Consider the following 22190-nt stretch of genomic DNA (forward strand, 5'->3'; position numbering starts at 1 on the left):
AGTTCAGCCTCCAGAGGGATTGTACAAGAACAGCATTTTTTAATTAATTTAGGTGCTAGTAGGGCACCTATATTTATGCACTGGTTTTAGAATTTACCCCTTAATATTAATTGAATTCAGTTAAATCACAATTAATGAAAAATAGCAATTCAAATTGTCATATTGCACAATGGACCATTAGACAACACCTACAAGCTGTGATAGCATCAGAGCATCAAAACTATACACAACCTACTGTACTGTATGCACTCATAATCTAAGCAATACACATCAAAAGAATCACGACCGATTGCTTACCTTTTTGATGTCAAATTACTAAAAGTAATTCCTAACCACAAAATTACTTCACAAATATTACTGATGTTTATAAACAATTAAGGCATGTATAAATATCATATGTTGTCGGATTAAATAAATAACTGAAGCAACAGTTGAATAAAGTTTTTGTGAGTTTTCCATTAATACAGGGGTAGGGAACTCCGGTCCTCAAGAGCCGTAATCCAGTCGGGTTTTCAGGATTTCCCCAATGAATATACATGAGATCTATTTGCATGCACTGCTTTCAATGCATGTTCATTGGGGAAATCCTGAAAACCCGACTGGAATACGGCTCTCGAGGACCAGAGTTCCCTACCCCTGCATTAATAGGTAATTAACTATTTTGCATACTTTTGCATCACATTTTCTCAGTGCAGATTTAAAAATATATATTTTGAACAAATTAATTGAATCCAAGTCTTTATTTTGATTAGTTTTGGTTCTTGAACTTGCAGAATTCCACAGAGAACACTAAAACTATACAAAGCTCTTTTGTATCACCCTACAGAGAAATAAACCACCTCAACCTTCAGTGTTCAGAAGAGCAGAAACCAACATTACTTCTATATGTGAAGGTTATCTGTGAATAGACTAATTTAATCTGCTTTCCTCAGTGCATAAAGCTCCTCTGCATAAGGCATTCATGGTTTGTTCTGGAGTACATTTCCAGGTTTTTGGGGCTGCAAATCAATCTTGTTGGGAAGATAAGAAATATGAACAAATGAATCTATTATTTAAGGCAAAGATATGTAAATATATGTTCATAAATGTTCATTCTAGATAGGCTGAAAACCAAACCATTTTGTAGTCCTGGATTATTAAAATTACACATTTCTGAGAGTTTTACTGCATTGAAAGTTGGATATTGTTCCAACAAACTGCTATGCTGTATGCATGTGTATATGTGTGTATATATATATATATATATACATACATACACAAACACACACATTATTGAACATCCAGAGTTTCTTCAACAGACAGGTATGTAAAGTTCTTTTAATTTCCATGAATTAATTTCATATTCCTAACATTTCTTATTGCTATAATAAAACTGAATATGTAAGACTTCCATAGTGGATATATGCAACCATTGTTATCAGGTCCTTCTTTTCTCATTCAGTTCGCTTCTCCAGAACCTCCAGCACCTGCTCAGCACCAGCTTTTGCTTTGTCCAGCAAGTCAGAGATCTTTTCATTAGCCTACATATAAAGCAAAAGATAATTAAGGAATCTATCTGTTGCTGAGTCTAAAAGGTGAGAAAATCTTGCTGATTCACTGGCCAAGCAAAACATTCATCTTTCAGAACACAACATAGGATCTAGTCAAGGAACAACTGACTGAGCCCTTACTGTTCTCTGATCAACCCTGTAATTGTTTCATAATATATAAAATTAAGAAAATGATGTCATAATAAATGCTTACTTCCTTGTTATTTTGCCTGTCAAAGGGATTACCAAAGTTGCTTGTGACCACTTCCCCAGATTCTACACTTATCTCAGAGACATAGATAAGAGTTCATGGAAGAGATCTTAATTATAGGGAAGACAGTTTTAAAATATGGCCCAGATTCTACAAATGGCGTTGTTGGCTAATGTGACCATTTATTTTTTTTCATCAAAACGGGACATCTATTAATTATCAGTCCCGCCCCCAATCCCACACCAGCCCCGCCCTAATCCTGCTCTAGCCCCGCCCACAATCCCACCCCCAATTTCTTCCATTCATATTTAATGTACACATAATATCTTATTAATTCATAATGGTAACCATAAAATTTTAAAAAACCACAAAGCACACTTTACGTAGAGAAAACATTAATTATCATTCATATTTGGGGGGTTTTTAACGATGTCAAGGCAGATGACTTTAAAAATGCAATGTCGCCTCAGTAACTATAGAAAAATAGACAAATATAGTGCAAAATATAGACAACAGATATAAATTCTCAAAACTGACACATTTTAACCACTAAATTGAAAATAAAATCATTTTTCCTACCTTTGCTGTCTGGTGATTTCATGAGTCTCTGGTTGCGTTTCCATCTGACTGTGCATCCTTTCTTTCATTTCTGTCTTTCTTTCTGCACTCAGGCCCAACAATTGTCCCTTTCTATTCCCTCCCTCCTTCCTTCCTATGTCCTTAGTGCCCCCAGTGCCTCTTTCCCATGGCCTTAGTGCCCACAGTGCCTCCTTCCTATGTCCTCAGTGCCTCCTTCCTACGTCCCCCTCACTGCCTTCCAGCTTTTGTCCTAACCACTCCTCCGAAGCCAGCCTGCATGCCTGCCTACCTCCTTCCTTCCCTGCCGTGCAAAAAGAAAAAAAAGCCTCCCTCCTTACCTCCCTCCAGCACCAACCCAAACCACTGCTGCTGCTAATTGCCGCCCAGAAGCCTTCTTTCCAATGTCAATTCTGATGTCAGAGAGGAAGTTCCGGGCCAGCCAATCGCTGCCTGGCTGGCCTGGAATGTCCTCTCCGACGTCAGAATTGACGTTGGGAAGAAGGCTTCTGGGTGGCAATTATCGGTGGCGGACTGGAGAGGTTGAATAGGGCACTGGAGGGAGACTATTTTTTTAATTTTGTGCGGCAGGGAGAGAGTTGAAGCGATAGCCTGTCCTGTTGTCCCTGCGCACAGCTTCGGGACGCTGTCACTGAAAATGGGACATTTTGGCATCGTGAAGCTGTGTGTGGGGACAACGGAACAGGGGACCTAAAAACGGGATGTTCCCATTCAAAACGGGACGTATGGTAACCTTATTGTTGGTGGCTGCCTTAACAGCAACCGCTGCTCACATGTCAATCACTAGATGGTGCCATTTAGAGATTCGTGCCTTCAGGAAATTTAGGCACCAGAAATGTAGGCCAGGGTTTTCAAGGCCTACATTTCTGGTACCTACCCTTGACGTGAATCACACCTACAGAGGTACTTTATGGCAACTAACACCACTTCCGGTGTTAGCCATGCCTACAATTGCATTAGCCGTCATAAAGCACCTCCATTAGGTGTGATTCTGGTGCCTATTTAGGCACCTACAAATTTCTTTTAAAAGTACTTGTAAATGGTGTTTTGTATTTAGGTGTCAGTAAGACACCTACCAGCGCCTAAGTTAAGGCACCGTTTATATAGGGTGGACCACAGAAAAGTAGCCCGCCTCTAACAAGATGAATGAGCAAGTGGATTGTTTTTATTCACTTATCCATAAATTACAACAAATGGTGAAAGTGGTCCCCATTCACATGCCTTTGGGCATGTCGGATCAAGTTGGCTGATACTGCTTGCATCTCTTGAACAGTGATGCTGCGGATAGTGTTTGTGATGATTTCCTTGAGTTCATCCAGGGTATGTGGATTGTTGGCGTACACTTTCTGCTTTAAATTTCCCCACAGATAAAAATTGCATGTGGACAACTCTGGGGAACACGGTGGCCATAACCCCTTGCTCACAGTTCACTCCTCTTTAAACAGTTCATGAACCCGTGCCAGTGAGTCGCATGAGGTGTGGCATGTTGCCCCATCTTGTTGGAAAGAGCAGTACATTTTTTCTTCTGGTGTTAGTTGGTCATAAAATTGTTCAAAGATGTCCAGGTAAACCGTTGATTTGAAGAAAATTGGGCCCACTATTCGTGTTCCTGACACTCCGCACCGGTATTAAAGGCAGGCTACTTTTCTGTGGGTCTAAATGTCCATGGATAAAACAGTCTTTTATGTGTAGGGCTTGCATTTTTATACAATTGAAAATCCAACGTCCTCTAAATTTTGTAAATGCATTCAAACTTAGGCATCTATATAATAAAACCCTAGCCGCGCATGCGCACTCTTAACTGTGTGCTTCCATGATCTGTAGGTTGTGGCCACTGGAGTTTGCATGCGCGAGTCCCCAGCCTTCTTCCCAGCACCTACCTACACTGCCGACAGGACTGGCCGCCAACGCTGGACTCTCCACAATATTCGGCTCCTCTCACCAGCCGCACCAGCGTCGGAGAAGGCTTCCAACACTGGCGGGGATCGAGAAGAGCCGCGGCAACACCTCGTGGGAAGGGAAGCGCCGAAAAATCTCTCCAGCCACTACGTTCTTCGCGGTCCCGAATCCAGCAGCATGTCTGATGATGTCTGATGATGTCATCAGGGACATGCCAGAGTAAATCAGGGCAGTAGAAGGTCCCGAAGCAGCGTGTGTAGAGTGCTGCACACGCTGCTGGAATCGGCAGATTTGTCGGCACCATGGGAAGGGAAGGGGGGGTAAGGGAAACGCTACTGCTGCACAGGGAAGTAGTGTGGGGGGAGGGAAGGCTGCTGCTGTGGCTGTTGCACAGGGAAGTGGGGGGGTAAGAAAGACAGACAGCTAGCACCCATTAATGTAATGGGCTAAAATACTAGTCCAGTTATAAAGTGAAAGGAAAATGGGTGGGATTTGATACACTATCCTTCTGTGGTTAAAATCAAAGCAGTTTATATATTATATACAGGAAAATATTTTGGATTTCAATCAGTGGAGAGCTAAGTGACTTGCTCAGTCTCAAGGTGATGCAGTAGGAATTAAACGCAGTTCCCCTGGTTCTTGGACCATTCCACTAACCATTAGGCTACTTCATCCATTAGCTTAGGGCCAGTTACACATATAAAACAATTAAAAACAATTAAAAATGAATAACTTGTACTAATTTGCAGTTGCAAACATAATAGACTTCTGCCCTTATTCTATAAAATAGCCCACCTAACTTCTTTTATGTGCAAATGATATTGAAGTGGGAGCATAGGTATGGCATAAGTAGTCAAGCCTAAAGTCTAGTATATAACTGCAGACTTGTGCTAATATTCTACAACAAATTTGGTGTTTAACTCTGCCATTATAGAACACTAGCTTAGCATCCAGATTTCTTATCTAACTTTTAGTGATCTATATAGAAATAACTCCACATGGTTAAAATACACGCAGTGGTGTAATGAGGGTGGGGCGCCTGGGGAGGCGGCGCACTTCTGCGCTCCCCCTCTGACATGCGTGCCTCTTCCCCCGCTGCCAAAACTGGGACCCCCCTAGCATCCTTATGCTTGCTTTTAAATATTATCAGAAGTAGGAGATCAACTGCTTTTACACCTAAGCAGCCTATAATAGGAGCCCTTGCCCCGATCCAACCAGGCATGTGAGCTCCTCCCCCTATATCCCGTTTAAGAGATCAATCTACCTGCTTTAAATATCAGCAGCAGTAGAAAAACAATTGCTTTTACATACAAGCAGCAGCGAGACCTACCGCAACCACCAAGAGCCCACAGACCCGATCCTGCCAAGAGTGTGAACTCCTCCCCCTGCAGTCCATTGGAGAGATCAATCTGCCTGCTTTTAAATATCAGCAGCAGTGGAGATCAACTGCTTTTACACCTAAGCAGCAACGAGACCAGCCACAACCACCGAGAGCACACAGACCCGATCCTACCAAGAGTGTGAACTCTTCCCCCCATGCAATCCGCTAAGAAGATCGACTGTCGGCTCCGGGCGGCTTTCCCGCAGAGGAGAGAATCCTGCATTCACCGTGGGCCTCATCTGGGGCAGCCTCCTTGGAACGGCTGGGGCACGGGCAGTGTGTCTGGGAGGGAATGCATGGATGGGAGAACATTGCAGGGGAAGAGACATAGGCATCCTGGGACTGTCTGCCAAGTCTCTTCCCTGAAGAAGCCCTTTCTGGAAACGTCAATCGCTCCTCCTAAACTTACTTGCTACACTTCATCACTGACGCTGATACCGTGGATTGAAGACAAAGTTTTATTTTATTTTTCTTTCCAGCTTATGATTTATCTTTAATCTTATCTATTGTTTTGCCTTTTGTCTTTGTTTTGTTCTATTTCTATCATTTAAATTTCTCCAGAATTCTACTGTTCAACGGCTCCCCCTTCTGCTTCTATTCCTTTCTCTCCTCTATTCTACCTTCCAAAGTATTTAGATCAATGCTGTCTTGTTAAAATGTTTATTTTATTTTTATTTTTCCTCTAACTCTACTTTTCACTTCTCTATTACCCTCCAGGTACTTTAGTTAGATTGTGAGCCTTCGGGACAGTTAGGGAATTTTTCAAGTACCTTTCTTATTTCTAATCTTAATGTATATTTTCTGTAAACCGCTTAGAACCTAACAGATGTAGCGGTATATAAGAAATAAATTACATTACATTACATTACATCCTCCCAACACCAAGCGCACCTGTCTTCCAAACATCCCTCCCCACAAAATCCTGGTGGTCTAGTGGGCTGAGGGGTTCATTTCAGACCCCCCCCCCAGCTCAAGAACCCTCAACTCCTGACATCCCCCCTTGTATCTTTAGTCAAAAAGCAGGCAGGAGGAATACCCACTTCCTCCTGCCTTGAGCCGCCTCTTCAAAATGGTGGCCATTCCCCTTCCGGTGCATCCTGGATGCACTGGAAGGGGTCTAATGTTCTGATTGGCTCAGGCACCTAAGGCCCGTGTGCTATTCTTTCCTATTTGAATTATGGCGTAATTTTTCTATTTTGATTTTTATTATTGTATATACACCACTTTGGCCTGCTTGTCAGTAAAGGTGGTATATAAATTTAAACAAACATAAACAAACTCATTCCCAGCCCCTCCCCCAAACATGTCAATGATGAAAAGGTTATGCCAAGGTCCATGATATCAAGGACAAACGAGTGCTGCTTAAAGATTGCTGCTGATGGTAACATAACACTATGAGTACAGCTGCTGAAAACAACAAAGGTGCCAGACTCAAAAATTACTAGACACACAATGGCCCTGAACTCACTATTGTTTTGGAAGAACTCTGTTTCCATGGAGCACTTAGCATCCTGTAAAAGGGAGCATACTGCTACCAAAGAATCCATGGAAGAGCAAGGGTCAGCTTTTGTCCCTTAAGCCAAATATCACTGCTAGGTGGAGGACCTAAAAGGACCTATAGTCCCTCCAGCCTTTAGCTATAGAAGGTCTAGCCCAGGCCGCATAGTAGCACTGAAAGGAAGAAAACAATAGTAGCAGGTTGACTGAAGAGCATGCAGAGCTGCTAGGTTATAGCTAGTGTATGAAATATTACTGAACTAGGTACACCATTAATGAAGACAGTTTAAGACAGGTAACTTGGTAGCCCTAAAGAAAAACCCAGTGACTGTGAATACACAATAGTGAACAGCACTGCTCCCCAGAATTTCTGAAAAAAAGACAGAGTAATTGCAGAAACAGCAGAAAATACTCTGTGCCACCACTTGCAATGACCAAACTTGGGACATGTAGCACCAAGTACTGAGGTATGGCAATGCTGTCCTAAGAGTAAAAGAAGCAGACATATATGCAAAAACATTTTTTTAAAGATTCTCGCTGCCCCAGAACTGAAATAAGCTACCTGATGTTAGCCTTATAGCCACAGGCTACTACTGTTTCATCTTCATCCCAACCAGATCACCCATAACTAAGGTGACCATATGTCCCATTTTCAACGGGACAGTCCCATTTTCGGACCGACCATCCCGTTGTCCCGACCCACCACTTCGGGACACCGAAATGTCCCGTTTTCAAGGACAGCATCCCGAAGCTGTGTGTGGGGAAACCAGAATGGATGATCACTTTCCCTCCCTGCCGCGCTGATTCAAACCCTGGTCCGCCACCGCTGATGCTTCTTGCCTTCTTCCCAACGTCAATTTTGACGTCGGAGAGGAAGTTCTGGGCCAGCCAATCGCTGCCTAGCTGGCTCGAAACTTCCTCTCTAACGTCAAAATTGACATTGGGAAGAAGGCAAGAAGCAGCAGCAGTGGGCCAGGGTTTGAATCAGTGCGGCAGGGAGGCAGGCTGCAGCGGTACACGGATGGGCGGGCAGGGGGTTGAATCAGGCACTGGAGGGAGGGAAGGAGGTAGGCAGGCAGGCAGGCTTCGGGGGAGGGACAAAGGCAAGGGAAGGCATAGGAAAGAGGCACTGGGGGCACTATGGACATGGAAAGGAGGCACTGGGGGCACTAAGGACACAGGACAGAGGCACTGGGGGCACTAAGGACACAAGACAAAGGCACTGGGGGCACTATGGACATGGGAAGGAGGCACTGGGGGCACTAAGGACACAGGACAGAGGCACTGGGGCACTATGGACATGGAAAGGAGGCACTGAGGGCACTATGGACATGGAAAGGAGGCACTGTGGGTACTAAGGACACAGAACAAAGGCACTGGGGCACTATGGACATGGGAAGGAGGCACTGGGGGCACTAAGGACACAGGACAGAGGCACTGGGGGGCACTATGGACATGGGAAGGAGACACGGGGGCACTAAGGACACAGGACAGAGGCACTGGGGGCACTAAGAATACAGGACAGGGGCACTATGGACATAGGAAGAAGGCACTGGGGGCACTAAGGACATAGGAAGGAGCACTAAGGACATGGGAAGGAGGCACAGGGGGCACTAAGGACATAGGAAGGAAGGAGGGAAGGAATAGAAAGGGACAATTGTTGGGCCTGAGTGCAGAAAGAAAGAAATTAAAGAAAGGATACACAGACAGAAGGAAACGCAACCAGAGACTCATGAAATCACCAGACAACAAAGGTAGGAAAAATTATTTTATTTTTAATTTAGTGATCAAAACGTGTCAGTTTTGAGAATTTATATCTGCTGTCTATATTTTTCACAGAACTTAAATGTCAGGAACTAGACCTATTTTATTTATATATTTTTTTAATTAATAATTTTTTATTAAACACAAGGAAAATATACATGAACAGCAGAGCTCTAAACTGCACAACAAAAGAAGTAGGAGCACAGAGTTTCTTCAGCGCTCCCCGCCCAACAATAGCAAATAGCACAGCAAAATTCCCCCACTACCCCCATAACCCCATAAGAGATGCCTTAAACAGGAAGGGGTCAAACAGAGCCTTAGGCCCCTCCCTAGTGCATCTGGGGAGGGGCCTAAGGCTATGATTGACCCAGATGCCTTAGGCCCCTCCCATAGAATAGACTCCAATTGTGTGATCTCAGAGCACCTAGTTGTAGATTTGCCCCAATTAATTACAAAACTGCCACTTATATACCTAAGTACTGTACCTAAATGTTCAAAATCCTGTGTGATTTCACTCTTTTTTTTAACATAAATTTTTTTTTTAAAGACTCTTTTATCATGCAAGCATTTTCTAAAAATAAAAATAAAAATTTCAAATTGTGACCATCCAAACCTAGATCTCTTTTTTTCTATCTAGAAGATCTGTGCAAAATCAAACTTTCATGTGCCTTATCTGAATTTAGGTCACACCTTTTCAAAGTAAGTTACATTCAGGTACAATAGGCATTTTCCTGTCTCTGGAGGTCTAATGTTCTTTATCTGAACCTGAAACAATGAGAGGTTGAGAAACCTAACTTGGATCCCTGGAAATGTCCAGTTATCTTTTTGTAACCCAAAACTCCTAAATTTTTCCTGGAAATGTCCAGTTAGTCCCTTTTGTAATCCGCCTAGAACTGCAAGGTACGGGCGGAATAGAAGTCATTAATGTAATGTAATGTAATGATGCTGATTTTGTTCTTGCCATTCTAATTCTGCCTTCATGGCCCCAGCACTTTTAGAAATCTAAATTTAGGCACCTGTTTAATAAAATGTAGTAAAGTTTTGCACTTAACACATACTAGATGCAATAATTAATGTGCAGTAAGTGCAAAGCCTGTGTGTTAATTGTTGAGAGTATTCCCAGGATGTTTCCACAATTTACTGCACAGAAATGTACCTTAAGTGACAGAGGGCTAGATGCACAAAACATGGTCGTTAAGACCGTGTGAGTCACTGTTGGCTGATATTTTTGGCCAACTCTGGAACAGTGACTTGATGTTCCAACAAGTTTGCATGCAAATGATTTGCACAGAGGTTCCCAATAATCCTGTCTGATCAGTCACTGTGAGAGCAACTTTGACACATGCATAGAGACAGTTTGGGGATGTCCAAATGACTAAACGGCAGGAGAACCCCCAAAACAGCCTCCTGCAACTCAGCTATTGAAGCTTTTTTCTTTTTTAATGGCACAGATGTTGTACATGTGTTACACACGCACAATATCTGCACCATTAAAAAAATAATAATAATAATCCCCCCCCATGAATAATCCCAATATCAAAAAATTGGCAGGAGGGATGCCCACTCCCTCCTGCCACCGCAAACCTCCCCCACAGTGACCCATAAATCAGCAGGAAGGATACCCACTTCATCATGTGGCCAAAAACCAATCTCCCCCTACAATGACCCCCCAACCAACCTCTTCCTTCCCCTTCCTAAAAAGGAAAGGAGACACCTACTTTCTTTTATAGAATTCTAGAGTAATTGTTGTGTACTTAGGCATGAGCACTTACACCAGGCAATATAAATATTAGCACCTAAGTGCTGCAGATCCCAGAATAACTTACAGCTGGGATTTAGCGTCAGAGGGAAGGCTTCTTGATCAGCCTTCCCTCTGACGCTAAATCCCAGCTGTAAGTTATTCTGGGATCTGCAGCACTTAGGTGCTAAATCCCAGCTGCGGACAGCATGTAGGAACCGCTGCCTGCAGCTTTTTGAAGACTGCAAGTTCGGCTGCACTGAATAATAAAGAAGGAGAGAGGAGGTGCTACTTGAACTTCTGGAGCCGGGCCCGGAGATACTCTCTCACAGGAGGGAGAACATGGGGGACAGGGGTGAGGAGGGGGCGGAACCATGGAGCAGCGGGTCCAGGGGCCCAATGTACTTGGGTGCCTAAGGCCCACCGCAGAAGTAATCCTGCTCTGGATATTTGTAGACTAATGCTTAGGCACAATTATGATGGTTATGTGTATATGTGCAAACACTATTGCAAACATTTACTCAAGAAATGGGGGGGGTCTAAATGTTTTTACCTATGTTATAGAACTGCATCCATATATCCTTTAAACATTTGCCTAATAGATATAAGAAACAGTATTACTCTACCTGCGCTTTGAAGTCATCATCTCTGATATCTTTCAGGTTAATTGTAACATTGAAGTAGGCACCAAATATTGCAGTCTCTAAAGCTTTGGCTGCCACCTGCATTGAAGAGAAGTATAACTTCATGTCATTATTTTAAAAAGAGAAACCCATACAACTCAAGACACTACACCTCTAGAGCTCCCAAAAACATCTATAATTTCATGAGCTGGACAAAGTAGTAATATAATTATAAGACTGTTTAATATGAAGCAGCTTATAAAATTAAAAATATCCTTTTACTAATTATCCCCCTCTTTTACAAAGCCACACTAGCATTAGCCGCACTGCACCAAAGTACCAAAGTCCTTTAAATCTCAATGGGCTTCAGAGTAATTACTGCAGCAGCAACCACTAGCATGGCTTTTTAAAGTGTGTGTGTGGAGGGGGGGTAATACCAAATTTCCAAATTTATTAAGAATTTGTTATCCTGCCTTATCAAAATTCAAAGTGGTTTTACATAAAATATAAGCAAAGCAAACATGTGCAGTGGGAGACAAGATGGCTGCGGTGTAGTGAGGATGCTTGCAACACGTTCTCCTGCTGAGCAAACTTTTTCAATCCCGCTTATCGGAGTTATCCAATAACAAAATGCCTAAAAGAAGAGGAAGAGCGGTTGTCACAGCCCAGCAACCTGAGCTCACCTCGCGAAGGCAGGAGATGATAGTGGGCTTCTTTACGTCTTCCCCTTAGGGCGAGCCAGCTGAGCCGAGTCAGAGGGAAGTCTTGGTGCTCGGGAGCAAGGTGTCGCTTAGCCCTGCAGGACCAGTGATTCCCCAACAGCCACAAGAGAGGGAAACGACAGCAGCTCAGAAGGGACAGGAAGCAGCTTCCCTAGCTGAGCTGGAGGGCTTACCGGCGTCCCAAATCTCGCAGGCAGAGAAATCAATGATGGAGAAGGCAGCGATGGCTCCAGCAGTTGAAGGACAGATTCCAGCGGTTCCCCTGTTGGTAAGGCCAGCGGAGATCACTTTGGAGTCTATCTGGACGGCTTTAGACTCACTTTATAAATTGTGTGCAGGAACTCTACCACTGGAAAATGCACAGACAATAAGAATTGACTCTCTTCAGGAAGAAATAAAGTCTCAGGAGGGAAAAGTGGACCGCTTGGACCGAGTTCAAGGGCTGCAAAAGACTCAAACTACTGCTAGTAAGGAAAGTTGAAAATTTGGAAAATTATACTAAAATGCTGAATTTGAGAATACTTAACTTTCCTAAAATTCTAGCAATGTCTCCTAAGATTTATTCTATAAATTTCTTAAGGACTCATTTAAATACCCAGAGACTGGTTTTCCACATTTACATAGGATATATTATCTTCCTGTTTCTAAGAAGGCTTCTCAACCTGAGGTCTCATCTGATCCATCGAGTCCAATGAATTTAACAAGAATATTGGAAATCTCGGAGGACGAAGTTACTTCATACTCTACACTTCTGTTAACATTTGTCTTTCAACAAGACAAAGATAATAATAATAGCAGTTTATATACCGCAGGACCGTGAAGTTCTATGCAGTTTACAATAATTAAAAAGAATGCTACAATTGAGTAGGACTTACATAGTTGGAGATTAGTGACTAACAGAATATGAGAGCAGTTGTTGTGGGAGGGATTGTGCGGATCAGCTACCTAGGTAATTCAAGAACAGATATGTTTTTAGGTGTTTCCTAAATTCAGCATAGTTGTTTGTATGCCTAAGTAATTTTTCCAGGTCTTTGCCCCATAATGCTGCTTGATAAGCAAGAAGATGTTGATGGTGTCTTTTAAATTTACATTCTCTGACCGGTGGGGAGACGAACTTCGGTGTGTGAGCTTCTCTTATGTTTGTTGGATGAGAAGGAGAAGAGGTCAGTTATATATTTAGGGGCTAAATCGTATAGTGCCTTAAAGCAGAAACATCCCAGCTTAAACTTTGCACGTGCAATCAGTGCAGGAGTTGGTAGGAAGAGGTTATGTGATCAGACTTCTTCAACCCAACAATCAGCCTAACCGCTGTGTTCTGCACCAGTTGTAGTCTCTGCAAGTTCTTCTGGGAGATTGCCAAGTGGGCTATATTACAGTAGTCCAGATGGCTTAGTTAAAGGGATTGCACCTGAATTCTGAATGATGAAGCGTCAAAGTATGCTTTGATGGACCGAAGCTTCCAGAGAGTAAAGAAACCCTTTCTAACCAATGAGTCTACTTGGTCTTTCATGGTTAAGCCTTGGTCAAGTATTACTCCCAGAACCTTCTAAGAGGCACTTCTTAGACTGTTTTTTAGGCTTAAAGAAGTGACCTTTATGGATTCTAAGATCTCCATGTTCCCAGATGTCTCAAAGTTAACTCAGACCAGGAGAGAGTTCCTACTACTGAGACAATCCGTACTTTCTTTGGGGGCTAAATTTCAGCTTAGATATCCTTGTAAATGTTTGATCCTTTCTTTGTAAATGTTAGATCAACTTTCTTTTTCTTTTTTTTTTTACCCCTCTCAGTTACGTTTTTGTTTTTTAGAAGGAAAGGGAGTAATACCTTCCAGTGCCTCCACAGTGATGTAGGTCCTAATGAATAATGTAGAAGATGTAACACTAATGATTTTTTTCTTTACCCTTGTTAAATATCAAATCCCATGATAATGTGAATTGTCTCTCCTAGATTGTGGGCTTTATTTGAGAGATTGGTAATATATATTGAATTTCATTTGTTTTTGTATCCTTTTCCTTCTTAATTTGTATGTAAAATCTCTTTTTTTTTCCTTATATATATACTGGTTTATGTATATCTATAAAAGTATAAATAAAAAATTATATATATATATATATGTGTGTGTGTGTAAGCAAAACAGGTAAACAATCAAAAACTTTAAAATAATACAACAAAAAACATCAAAAACGAGATAACAAGACTTACAAGACTGACCTAAACAAACTGGCATGAGAGGAAGGGGGAAGAACTACAATTGATTGGAAAGGAAAGAACAATAAAAGGGAAAACAAAAGGACGGGGGAACAGAGGATTCTGTCAGAAAGGCTGGCTAGCATTGAATTAAAACATCCTTAAAAGGACGGTCATACTTCAAAAGCATCTTTAAAAAGAAATGTTTTTAGGCTAGACTTAAAATTATCTAATGTTATGATCTCTCTTAAATAGTTTGGAGCTGAGTACCAGAGCGAGGGGATAGAAACATAGAAACATAAAAAATGACGGCAGAAAAGGGCCATAGCCCATCAAGTCTGCCCACTCTAAGGACCCACCCCCTTGATTATACTGACCCACCCCATGGTATTAATATGTCTTAATGAAGGGACTGCAAACAGATTTTGGTTAAATGATCGAAGAGTGCGCTGAGAGGAGTGAGGTATCAAAAGTCTATTGATTGATTCAGGCTGCCCTGTTTTTCTAATTTTGAATGTCAACAACATAATTTTGTAAGTGATACGGTGTTCAATAGGAAGCCGGTGTGCTTTGACCAGAGGAGGCGTGACGTGATCAAATTTTTTTGCATTGGAAATGATTTTGATGGCAGTATTTTGTACTATTTATAGGCACCTAATTTCTTTCTTAGTAATTCCTTTATAAAGGGCATTACCATAGTCCAGATTAGAGAATGACACGGTGGCGGTTTACCCGCGGCCACCGCATTTTAGCCGCGGGTCACCCGCCGAAAACGGGGAAGAAAACTAGCAGTCGCTGCGGCGATGGGGACAAGGCCATTCACCGCCCGCGGGGCGGTGAATGGTCTTGTCCCCCGCAGTGAGGCATGAAGGATCGCGCGGTCCCCGCAGCTCACACCCGCCCACCCAATCGATTCCAGTGTCCAGCCAGTTCTCTCCCCTCTCCTCACCCCAGTCCGCAGATCCTCCTCCTCGGCGACCCGCACGCTACCAGAGAGCCGCGCACACCCGCCGCTGCTCAGCCTCGATCTTCTGCTCTGACGCAACCGGAAACAGGAAGTTGCAGCAGAGCAGAAGATCGAACACTGAGCAGCCGCGCGTGTGCGGCTCCCTGGGAAAGCGCGCAGGTTGCCGAAAAAGAAAACCCACAAACCAAGGTGAGGAGAAGGGAGAGAGCCGGCCAAACACCAGGATCGACCGGGCAGGCAGGTAGTGGCCGCGGGGACCGTGCGATCGCTAGTGTTCCCGGCTCAAATTGGAAGGAGGGAGTGAAAGGAAAAAGGATTCTGGGCCAAGGGGATGAAGTCGGAAATAAAAACCCACAGCAGGAAAGAAAGGGAAGGACTGGCAGGTGAGCCAGATGCTAGAAGCGGGGGGGGGGGGGGGGGGGGGAAGAAAGAGGGAAAAAAGCTAGATGGGGTTGAAAAGAAGAGACACACTGGTATGGAAGAGGAAGATAGGGGAAATCTGGACACAGGAAGGTAACAGAAAGAGGGGAAATTATGTGCATGGGGCATAGGGACAGAGACATAAAGGGGACATGCCATGGGGATGGTATATGGACACAGGGGGGGCAATGACAGATACATAGGGGAGATATTAGAAATGGAGAAAATAGGAGCACAGAAGCGAGATGGTTTGTGGGGATGGGACAGGGACCGAGCTTGCAGGCTCCAGTGGCTTGCACAAATTGCATTGTAACGTGCCATGAAAATAAGAGGAAGGAAGGTAGATAGGCCACGCGAGAGGAGCTGAAGGGTAGTAGAAAGGAACAGATGGTAAAGGAGGGAGGGAAGGGTGGTGGTGGAAAGGAATAGAACAGACATTGAAGGAGGGTGGAGAGGAACAGACCCCCAAGGGAAATGTGGAAGACAGAGTGGGAAGAAGACAGATGCCAGACTATGCGGGAGCGGAGGGAAGAAGATGGGTGCTAGACCAATTGGGGGGGGGGGGGGGTTAAGGGAGAGGCACAGTAACAGCAAATGGAAGACGCAGAGAGAAGACACACAGTGGATGGAAGGAATTCAATGAGAAGATGTGGAAAGCAGAAACCAGACAACAAAGGTAGAAAAAAAAATTATATTTATTTATTTATTTTTTGCTTTAGGATAAAATAGTATATTAGTTGTGTTGATAAAAATTTATAAACAAAGCCCTGCCAGCTGAACATCTCTTTCTCTAGTTCAGCAGCAGGAACTTTGATTTATAAGAAAGGAATAAGCTAAATATTACAGTACTAAGGCTTATATGGATGCAGCGGGGACGGTTACGGGGCGGTGAATGGGATGGCAGTGGCGGTGACAGGGCAGTGAAAGGGATGGCGGTGATGGTGACGGGGCGGTGAAGGGAACGGCGGTGACGGGGCAGTGCAGAGGATGGTGGGCCGGTGACGGGGCGGTGACGGGGACAGATTTTTTCCCCGTGTCATTCTCTAATAGCTAGCTAAGAAGCCAACCAGGGGAGGTGGGTGGGTTGTGAGATTATCTGCCTGCTGTCCCTGGATAACATCTGTTATGGTAAGTAACTGTGCTTTATCCCAGGACAAGCAGGCAGCATATTCTAACATAAGGGTGACCTCCAAGCTAACCAGAATGGGATGGTGGGAATGTTGGCAATTCAGGAGAATAAATTTTGTAATACTGCCTAGCCAAAGTGGCCATCCTGTTTGGAAAAAGAATCCAGACAATAATGAGAGGTGAATGTATGAACCGAGGACCAAGTGGCAGCCTTGCAGATTTCCTTGATAGGAGTAGATCTAAGGAAAGCTACAGATGCCGCCAGGGCTCTGACTTTATGGGCTGTGACTCAACCCTGTAGATGCAGCCCAGCCTGAGCATAGCAGAAAGAGATGCAAGCAGCCAACCAGTTGGAGATGGTGCACTTGGAAACTGGATGTCCCAACTTGTTTGTATCAATGGAGACAAAAAGTTAAGGAGCAGATCTGTGTGGCTTAGCCCTTTGCAAGTAGAAAGCCAAAGCACGCTTACAGTCCAGAGTATGGTGAGCTGTTTCTCCAGGATGAGAATGAGGCTTTGGAAAAAAACACTGGAAGTACAATAGATTGATTGAGATGAAATTCTGAGACCACTTTAGATAAGAATTTAGGATGAGTTCAGAGGACCACCTTGTTATGATGGAATACTGTGAAAGGTGGGTCTGCAACTAAAGCTTGTAGCTCACTGACTCTGCGAGCAGATGTGAGAGCAATGAGGAAAATTATTTTCCAAGTGAGATATTACAGATGAGACGAAGCCATTGGTTCAAATGGAGGCTTCATCAATTGAGCAAGAACAACATTGAGATCCCAAACCACCGGAGGTGGCTTGACATTGAAAAGTCCTTTCATAAATCTGGAAACTACAGGATGAGCAGAAAGGGGTTTCCCTTCTATAGGCTGATGGAAAGCAGCAATTGCACTGAGATGGACTCGAATGGATGTCGATTTGAGACCTGATTGAGATAAATGTAACAGGTAATCCAATACTGAAGACACGGAGGTAGATTGAGGCTCCTTGTGATGAATCTAGACCATTTCTGGTTGTAACATTGACTAGTGGTACGCTTCCTAGAAGCCTCTAAAATGTCCTTGACAGATTGAGAGAACTTTAGAGTGGCAGTTACGTTGAGAGGTACCAAGCTGTCAGGTGTAGAGACTGCAGGTTGGGATGAAGCAGAGACCCCTGACTTTGTGTAAGCAGAGACGGAAAAACTGGTAGTAGGAATGGCTACCTGATGCTGAGTTGAAGTAGAAGAGAGAACCTAGGTTGCCTGGGCCACCGAGGAACTATCTGAATCATAGTGGCATGTTCTTGTTTGAGTTTGACAAGTGTCTTGAGAATAATGGGAATGGAGGAAATGCATACAGAAACTGATTCGTCCATTCGAAAAGAAAAGCATCTGCCTCCAGACGGTGAGGAGAGTATATCCTGAAACAGAACTGAAGCAGTTTGTTGTTGTGGGAAATGCAAAGAGATCTATCTGAGGAGACCCCACTGAGAAAAAATGTTGATGGAGAGACGAGGAATTGAATATCCATTTGTGAGGTTGTAGAAGATGACTTAGTTTGTCTGCTAGACAGTTTTTCTCTCCTTGAATGTAGACTGCTTTCAAATAGGTGTTGTGATGGATTGCCCAATTCCAAACCTTTTGTGCTTCCTGGCAGAGAAGGAGAGATCCTGTTCCTCCATGCTTGTTGACATAGTACATGGCAACTTGATAGTCTGTACAAATAAAGACTACTTGATCGTGAAGAAAATGTTGAAAAGCTTTGAGATCATTGAATATCGCTCTGAGTTCCAACAGATTTATGTGACATCAACGTTCTGTCCAGGACCAATGGCCTTGAGTACAGAGACTATCGAGATGAGCCCCCTCCAAGCATAGGTCGAGGAATCTGTCGTTAGGACCTTCTGATGAGGGGGCGTTTGAAACAGTAAACCTCTGGAGAGATTGGAAGAGAGCATCCACAAGTGGAGAGACTGTCTCAATGGAGTCACTGCAATGTGCTGAGAGAGTAGGTCAAAAGCCTGCACCCACTGAGATGCCAGGGTCCACTGAGGAATTCTGAGGTGAAGTCTGGCACAAGGAGTCACGTGAACTGTAGAGGCCATGTGACCTAGGAGAACCAACATGTGCTTCGCTGAGAGTAAAGTGATGGATGATACGTTGTGACAAAGTCAAATAAGAGCATCCTGACGCTGTTGAGGAAAGAATGCTCTTAGTTGTGCAGTGTCCAGTACAGCTCCGATGAACTGTAGAGTCTGATAGGGCTGTAGCTGGGATTTGGGAAAGTTGATTTCGAACCCTAAACTTTGGAGGAACCAAGCAGTCCTTTGAGTCGCTCCAATAATCCCCAGGAAAGAGACTTAGGAACACTGGTCGACAAGTCAATGAAGCCGTCCGTGCAATGCGAGGCGGCGGTGAAAAGGGTGAACAGAATGCTAGGAATGATTAAGAAGGGGATCATGAACAGATCAGAGAAGGCCATCATGCCGCTGTACCAGGCCATGGCACGCCCTACACCTGGAATACTGCATCCAGCACTGGTCGCCGTACATGAAGAAGGACACGGTACTACTTGAAAGGGTCCAGAGAAGAGCGACTAAAATGGTTAAGGGCTGGAGGAGTTACCGTACAGTGAGAGATTAGAGAAACTGGGCCTCTTCTCCCTTGAAAAGAGGAGACTGAGATGGGACATGATCGAAACATTCAAGATAATGAAGGGAACAAACTTAGTAGATAAAGACAGGTTGTTCACCCTCTCCAAGGTAGAGAGAAAGTTAAAAGGGGATAGATTCTGTACAAACAGTAAGGAAGTTCTTCTTCACCCAGAGAGTGGTAGAAAACTGTAATGCTCTTCCAGAGGCTGTTATAGGGGAAAACACTTTCCAGGGATTCAAGACAAAGTTATACAAGTTCCTGCTGAATCTGAATGTACGCAGATAAGGCTGGTCTCAGTTAGGGCACTGGTCTTTGACATAAGGGCTGCCGTATGAGCGGACTGCTGGGCACGATGGACCACTGGTCTGACCCAGCAGCATCTATTCTTATGTTCTTATGAGCCAATCGTCCAGGTATGGGAAAACCTGAAGACCATGGTTATGCAGAGCTACTGCTACTACTACGAGGCACTTGGTGAACACTCCAGGAGATGATGCCAGGCCAAAAGGCAGCACTCTGTATTGAAAATGATGATTTCCCAAATGAAATCTGAGGAATTTGCGAGAGGCTGGATGAATGGGAATGTGAGTGTAAGCCTCTTTGAGATCCAGAGAGCATAACCAATCGTTCTGATCTAGAAGGGGATACAAGGATGCTAGAGACAACATCCAAAATTTTTCTCTGACATTTAATTTGTTGAGAGCTCTGATGTCCAATATAGGTCACAGATCCCCCGTCTTCTTCGGAACTAGGAGGTAACAGGAGTAAAAACGACTTCTCATGGTCAGATAAGCGCTAGGTAGCTGCCTCAACAGAGTCATCAAACAACTCATTGCCCTGGCATGGGATGTTAGCTAGGCGATCTTGAAGATTTGGGTCCATATCCACAGTGCGGAGCCAGGCAAGACGGCACATTGCCAATGAGAATGCAGTGACTCTAGAGGACATTTCAAACGCATCATATGCAGCTTGAACCATATGCATGTGAATTTGACTCAGAGTGTTATGCATTTGTTGAAACTCTTGAAGTCGATGTTGAGGAAGATATTTTTAAAAATGAAATGCTTGAGATAAGAGGTGAAAACAAAATTGTAGTTCAAAATTCGGTTTGTCATCATTGAATTTTGATACAGCCGACGACCAAACTTGTCCATGGTCCTGCCCTCTCTTCCAGGAGGGATGGTGGCATAAACCATGGCAGGATTGATTCTTTTTAAAGAAGACTCCATGAAAAGAGATTGATGGGATAATTGAGACTTCTCAAATCCCTTACAATGGATCATCCTGTAACGAGATTCAAACTTTGCTGGCAAAGCAGGAACAGAATATGGTGTCTCAAGATTTCTTTTGAAGGTTTGAGAAAGAATGCCATTCATTGGTAATTTAAGAGACTCCCTAGGAGGATGAGGCAAACCCAATTCTTCCAAATACTCCTTAGAGTATTTTGAGTCAGATTCCAAAGTGATGTTAAGATCTTTACTCATTTGGCAGAGAAACTTGATAAAGGATACCTGATCTGAAGAGGTACGACCTCGAGGAGAAGGTGACCTGGAGGTTCCTCTCATCACAGAGAACGAGGGTGAAGCCTCTCTGGATTATTGATATCTGAGATCTGAATCCATAGGCAAAGATGGCCCACTCATAGAATGTGACGAGAACCTCGGAGGAGAGGAACTCGACTGACGAGAGTGGTGAGGCTCTCAAACACATTTCCTCGACAGAGCAGTTGGTGACCTCGAGGATTCTCTATGCCTTGGTAAATGAGACCTGTCTCAAGAAGACGACCTGGGCCTCGATGAAGACCTCAAAATATGCTGTGGAGAACTATGCGTCAAATCTCGGTCCCGTGACTGAGTCAGATCCGGCCTGGAAGATGAATGTTGAGGAGTCCTCGACTTATGCCTCAAAAAGGGCAACGCCTTATGTGAGGAAGGAGGACTGGAAGTTAGAGAACAATGTTGAGATACCAAAAAGGACTCAACTCCTTGTGTCACAGTATCTCGAGGCATTCTTAAGGACTCAGCTCCTTGTACACAGTGGGTAGATTCAGCTCGAGGCACTCTTAAGGACTCGACTCCTTGCACAGAGAGGGTAGATTCAACTCGAGGCACTCCTAAGGACTTAACTCCTTGTATAGAGTGGGTAGATTGAGCTCGAGGCACTGCCAAGGACTCGACTCCTTGTAATACTGCTGAGTGCTCAGGCTGGACTGCGGGAAGCAGAGTCGAGGTAGGAGTTAATTTGGAAAGCATGTTACCGAACTCCTGATACAGAAGAGTTGTCAACATATTCTGCAAAACCGGCACAGAGACCACTGAATCTGGTACATTTGGTGTGGCTATGGTCTCCAAGGAAGACGACCTCGAGGAAGAACGATGCCTCAATTTTGAGTCCAGCTATTTGATAAGTCTTCCCTCGTTTTTACTATGTACTGTAATGTCTGTTAAGCATGAATTATGTGAACCAAGAAAAGACTTTTCCTCCAATACCTATAGAGATCAGTTTAAACAAAAGGACATTGTAGTCTACCCTCCAATCTTCTGGTACCATGCATATGGGAAAGAGGAAACCGAACTATAGCTATGTGATTCTGGGTTCTGTGTTAGGAGTCACTGCCCAGGAAAAGGATCTAAGTGTCATTGTTGAGGATACATAGAAACCCTCAGCTCAATGTGCAGCGGCTGCTAAGAAAGCAAATAGAACGTTAAGAATTATCAGGAAAGGAATGGAAAACAAAGATGAAAATGTTATAATGTCCTTGTATCGCTCTACGGTATGGTTGCACCTTAAATACTGTGTGCAGTTCTAGTCACCGTATCTCAAAAAAGATATAGCGGAATTAGAAAAAGTACAGAGGAGGGCAACAAAAATGATAAAAGGGAT

At 43.7% G+C, this 22190-nt stretch overlaps 1 protein-coding gene across 1 annotated transcript in view; it reads right to left on the minus strand.

Annotated features, from left to right (window-relative positions):
* Nucleotides 1–725: 725 nt before the first annotated feature.
* FTCD (formimidoyltransferase cyclodeaminase) overlaps nt 726–22190 on the minus strand; it is a 291968-nt gene continuing 270503 nt past the window's right edge. Inside the window, exons 13-14 of the mRNA XM_033947252.1 lie at nt 11243–11338; nt 726–1520 (exon numbers count right to left, since the gene is read on the minus strand). Of these exons, the coding sequence (XP_033803143.1) occupies nt 1434–1520; nt 11243–11338 (183 nt within the window). The 3' untranslated portion in view covers nt 726–1433. The remainder of the gene's footprint in view (nt 1521–11242; nt 11339–22190) is intronic.

The sequence above is a fragment of the Geotrypetes seraphini genome, chromosome 5 (genome assembly GCF_902459505.1).
Source record: "Geotrypetes seraphini chromosome 5, aGeoSer1.1, whole genome shotgun sequence".
NCBI classification, from domain to species: domain Eukaryota; kingdom Metazoa; phylum Chordata; class Amphibia; order Gymnophiona; family Dermophiidae; genus Geotrypetes; species Geotrypetes seraphini.